Genomic DNA, 5385 nt, shown 5'->3' with positions numbered 1-5385 from the left:
TTAGACTTGGTTACAAGTATCTCTGGGAATTCTTATTATCTGCCGACGTAGACCTGACCAAATGTAAACTGTGTCAACAAAATTATTCGCACACCCTCCGTCACTATGTGATGGAGTGCGAAAAGATGCGTGAATTCAGAGACATTTATATTACACATGTTCCAGAGATGTGTAAATGTTTAATTCAAAAATTAAAAATAAAAAAAATTCAAATTCAAATGTTTATTCAGGTATAGTACATACATACAAGAGGTTATACAAAAATTGATAGATTTATAGATAGAACTAGTACATACAATGCCTAAAGCCACTATTACGCAAAGCGTTTCGGGCAGGAAAAACATTAAAGACGAAAACTTAATACTAATTGAGATTAAAGTATAAAATGTGTCGAGAACAAATAAAAATAAAAAAAGGGGGGGGGGAATGTCAGAAAAAACAGCACAAATACAATTAATTCGACAAACAGCGTTGTTTAAAAATAACAGACATGGGTTGACAATATAGGGGTAAGGTAGGTTACAGGGAATTTATTAGGTAGTGCTTCGTTTTTATCTTAAACTGGCTGAGAGAGGTACAGTCTTTAACATGGTTGGGAAGGTCATTCCACATTCTGGGTCCCTTGATTTGTAGAGCATTTCTAGTTTGATTAAGTCGTACTCTTGGAATATCAAAAAGGTATTTGTTTCTGGTGTGGTGCTCATGGGCTCTGTTACAACCTTCAAGGAAGCTTTTGAGGTCAGGATTGGCATTACAGTTCAGCGTTATATATATATATATATATATATATATATATATATATATATATATATATATATATATATATATATATATATATATATATATATATATATATATATATATATATATATATGCAGAATAACCACATATGAAAAATAGAAACTGCTTAACGCGTTTTCGGCTAATTCGCCTTCATCAGAGCAAAGTAGAATCACCTTCATCAGAGCAAAGTTTCTACTTTGCTCTGATGAAGGCGAATTAGCCGAAAACGCGTTAAGCAGTTTCTATTTTTCATATGTGGTTATTCTGCATACTTGGATCAGTGTTTTTGTGATCATTGTTGCATATATATATATATATATATATATATATATATATATATATATATATATATATATATATATATATATATAATACACATGAGAGGATGTGCAGTGACTTAATATCTAACATATTCAGAGATTTGAGTAAGGATACCGAGTGCTGTTTAGGGCCAGAGTTAGATATTGTCCTAATAGCAGCTTTGTGTTGAGTAATTAGAGGACGTAAATGATTTTGGGTAGTAGAACCCCAAGCACAAGTACCATAGTTGAGATATGGATAGATGAGGGAGTAGTAGAGCGTCACCAGGGCAGGGCGAGGTACATAATATCTGATCTTAAAAAGAATGACAACAGTTTTTGAAACTTTTTTTGATATATTTAGCATGTGCCCCTGGAAATTCAGCTTGTGGTCAATGAGAACGCCAAGGAATTTGCCATCTATTTTGTTACAAATTAGGGTATTGTTTATCCTAAGATTTATTTGATTAGAGGATTTATTGCCAAACAGAATATAGAAAGTTTTGTCAATGTTAAGGGTGAGTGTTGGCAGTTAGCCAAAGATGGACTTTATTTAGCTCAGTATTCACTGTGACATTTAGAGCAAGGGAGTCAGGACTGGAGTAAATGAAGGTTGTGTCGTCAGCAAAAAGAATTGGTTTGAGGTGTTGGGAGGCATTTGGAAGGTCATTAATGTAGATGAGAAAGAGGAGAGGGCCAAGTATGCTGCCCCGAGGAACACCAATGTTGATGGGTAGGGTGGGAGAAATTGAATTATTCACAGAAACATACTGGAGCTTGTCAATGATCTGCTACCAGAAATCTTAGCCAAACTGAGAGGCCAGTTTGCTAAGTGTAGGTAGAAAATGAGTGACTAACCTATCCACCGCTGCCCACTGGATGGGTTTGGTGTCCCCTACCGCCCACAGGATGGGTATGGGGCCCACTACCGCCCACAGGATGGGTATGGGGTCCACTACCGCCCACAGGATGAGTATGGGGGTCCACTACCGCCCACAGGATGGGTATGGGGTCCACTTCTGCAGTTGTTGTTGTGTTGATTTAGGGGCGACGACGATCGTGGGATCGGATGCGCCCCGGCTCCCCGATACCAGGACTCCACCCCCAGGAAGCAGCCCGTGACAGCTGACTAACACCCAGGTACCTATTTTTACTGCTAGGTAACAGGGGCATAGGGTGAAAGAAACTCTGACCATTGTTTCTCGCCGGCGCCTGGGATCGAACCTAGGACCACAGGATCACAAGTCCAGCGTGCTGTCCGCTCGGCCGACCGGGGTCCCTATAGTCTCTTCAGGCCATAGACCCTACAATCTCATCAGGCCACAAATTTTACAGTCTCTTCAGGCCACGGACATGACGGATGAAGCGGAAGGTATGGCGAAGGATGTCATGACAGACGTCTTCGTCTCTCGCACCTGCCCCGTCAAGGAGAACGGGAACTGTGAAGCGGGGAATATTCAGCCTACGAACAGCACTCTGTAGTCTGATGCGAGCGCTATGAAATCGAGGGCAGTGAAGAAGAAGGTGTTCCACTGTATCCTCCTGGGTCGGACACCACTGGCAGTATGGGGAATCTACCAGCCGTAGACGATGGAGATGTGCGGCCAGGCAGGTGTGCTCAATCCGGAGACGAGTGATGGCAGTGTCGAGGAGTTGAGAATGATGACGAGTCCATGGACGCGGGGTGGAATCCTCCAGTAGACCCGCCAGAGAGGAGGACCTGAGTGCTGGCTCCATCATTGCCTCCCAACTTGCGAGGCAAGCCGCCCGGAGTTGCGGGAGAATTTCGGAAAGGTCTAGAGGCACATTTGTAGAGTCATGGAGAGCATGCGCCATCCCTGCTGCTGCGTCGGCCACCTCATTGCCTTTAATACCGACATGTGATGGAAACGTTTGGAGATAGATGGACCAACCTGGAGTAACAGAGTATGACAGCAGTTCTCCACGGATCTGTGACACAGTATGACGATGGACTCGTGGACGCCGAGATGAGATCAGATGTAGGGCTGTAACTGAGTCCACGTAGAAAACCACTGCAGAGGGCCCTGAAAGTTGTCGAAGGAGTCGTAAGGCTAGTAAGATTGCAAACAGTTCCCCGGCCAGGCACGAATGAGCAGGGGAGAGTTTCCACGTCTGACAGAAGGAAAAAGGAGCAAAGTATGCTGCCGCAGATGTAGATGGTGGCTGATCTTTGCGGGACCCATCCGTGTAAACCTCCAAGTATCCAGAGTATAAGGAGGCTCGTAGGTCTGCAAAAATTAAAGGGGCCAAACCCTCTAAATCTCTCTTCAAACGAGGAGGCTTGGAAAAGTCGACAGAAACCCGAATGAGCTCTTCTGCCCACGGAGGCACCGATGAGATGATCGGGCCAGGGGTGAGTACAGGGACGGGAAGGGGAAACTGTGAATATGCATCCAAAGCCCGGACGACGAAAGGCAACTGACGACGTCGGGAACGTCCAGCCGGCACATTCCACCACTTAGCCTCGAGCTGGAGACGAGTAAGTGGATGGGTAGCAGGGAGACGCACTATCCGTTGAAATTGGCGGCAGTGGACGAGAAGACGTTCAAAGCTCAGGGGCCATAGCCCCGACTCGGCATGGAGAGAAAGAACTGGTGAGGAGGGCATAGCTCCTAGCGCTGAGCGAAGGGCACCATTTTGAATGGGATCCAACATTGCCAAGACAGATGCTGCTGCTGAGCCATAGACTTCACTCGCATACATGATCTTGCTATGAATGAAGGCCTTATAGAGAGCTAGGAGCGACTCCCGTGAAGCCCCCCATGCCGCACCAGAGAGCCGTTTCATGATGTTCACGCGACGACGGCATGAGGCCCGAAGGTAGTCCACATGATGCCTCCACGTCAGCCGAGGGCTATCTAGAACGACCCCCAGCCACCTGTGTTCCGTAGCGATCGGGAGACGACAGCCCCCGACGGTCACCACTGGCTGGTCTGGTAAGCGGGTCCAGGTGAAACTCATGACGCAACTTTTCACAGGGTTAATGGAGAGCCCCTTCCCCAGCACAGTTGCTGAGAACACAGTCATGGCATTTTGCATGAGCCTTGTGCCTCTAGGAGAGTGGCACCATCCGCCACGAGGGTTACATCGTCGGCATAGGCTAAAACCTGGACCCCCCGGAATACAGGGAGATCAGACAGAAGAATAGAGAATAATAGTGGGCTCAGAATCGCTCCCTGGGGGACACCACGCGAGACAGGGCGGGACGTAGAGACGACTCCACCAACCGCCACTTTGAATGAGCGGCCCTGTAGATAGTTTTGGAACCACCTCAATGTCGGACCCGAGAGACCTAGTCGAGCCAGACTCTGAAGGACAGCAGAATGAGACGCAGAGTCAAATGCACTCTTGATGTCGAAGAATGCTGTAAGGAGCACTCTTCTCCGGCGATAAGTGTCCATTATTCGATGTTCCAAGGAGAGGAGGCAGTCCATCGTGCTTCTTCCCAGCCGAAATCCACTGATACCCTCTGGTAAAAGACCTGAGGTTTCCACCACCCATTGTAGCTGGGTGTGAACAAGACAAGACGTTCCAACAGTTTCCCGAGACATGGAAGCAGACTTATGGGCCGATATGAACTCGGGACAGACGGATCCTTCCCTGACTTGGCCAATGGTAGAAGAACGGCGTGTTTCCACGGGGCAGGGAAGACACCAGAGGACTAGCAGGCGTACGTTGTAGAAGTGAAGGAGGTGGGAATGAAGGATCTTTGGTGCCCTCCGAACAAATTCATATGGGACGTTGTCTATCCCTGGTATAGTGCCCGACCTAGAGAGTGACAGAGCGTCCTTCAGCTCAACAGATGTAAATGGACGATCCAGGTCCTGAGTTAGTCCTATACCCTGTCGGGAGTCCCATCCAATGGAACTCACAGAAAGTAGCGGGGAACGGTAAACATCTTCAAAGTGGTCAGCCAAGAGTTCGGCTATTTGTACTTCCCCCAGGCCCCCATTACCACTGGGGTCTCTGAGTGGGATGGAAGGCCGGGAGTACCTACCTGTCATCTTGCGAACAAAGGCCCAGGCTCCCGCAGAGGTGGAGTCGAATCGGAGAGAGGCACAGTAATCAGCCCAGGCCTTGCGTTTGGCAAGGAGGACTGTTCGTCTACACCTGGCGTCCACCCTGCGGAAGGTCTGCCACTGCAGTGAAGTAGGGTGGCGCCGCCACGAATTCCACGCACGTCGCCGGTCCAGTACTGCCTGCCAACATTCAGGATTCCACCACGGTGCCCCACGGCGGGAAGGATTGGTTGTCTGGCCTCTAGTCCTCCTAAAATGCCGAG

General features: G+C 47.7%; 1 protein-coding gene across 1 annotated transcript; it reads right to left on the bottom strand.

Moving 5' to 3' along the window:
* LOC138370177 (uncharacterized) lies at positions 1-5107 on the bottom strand. The gene is made up of 3 exons (XM_069334165.1): positions 4396-5107; positions 2549-4114; positions 1-53 (listed from the first exon to the last, which is right to left on the bottom strand). Exons 1-3 carry the CDS (start codon positions 5105-5107, stop codon positions 1-3), a joined length of 2331 nt encoding a protein of 776 aa, XP_069190266.1.
* Positions 5108-5385: the final 278 nt, after the last annotated feature.

The sequence above is a fragment of the Procambarus clarkii genome, chromosome 31 (assembly GCF_040958095.1).
Source record: "Procambarus clarkii isolate CNS0578487 chromosome 31, FALCON_Pclarkii_2.0, whole genome shotgun sequence".
NCBI lineage: Eukaryota > Metazoa > Arthropoda > Malacostraca > Decapoda > Cambaridae > Procambarus > Procambarus clarkii.
Note: the sequence above shows the minus strand (reverse complement) of the source record. Positions and strands in the feature narration are given on the sequence as shown.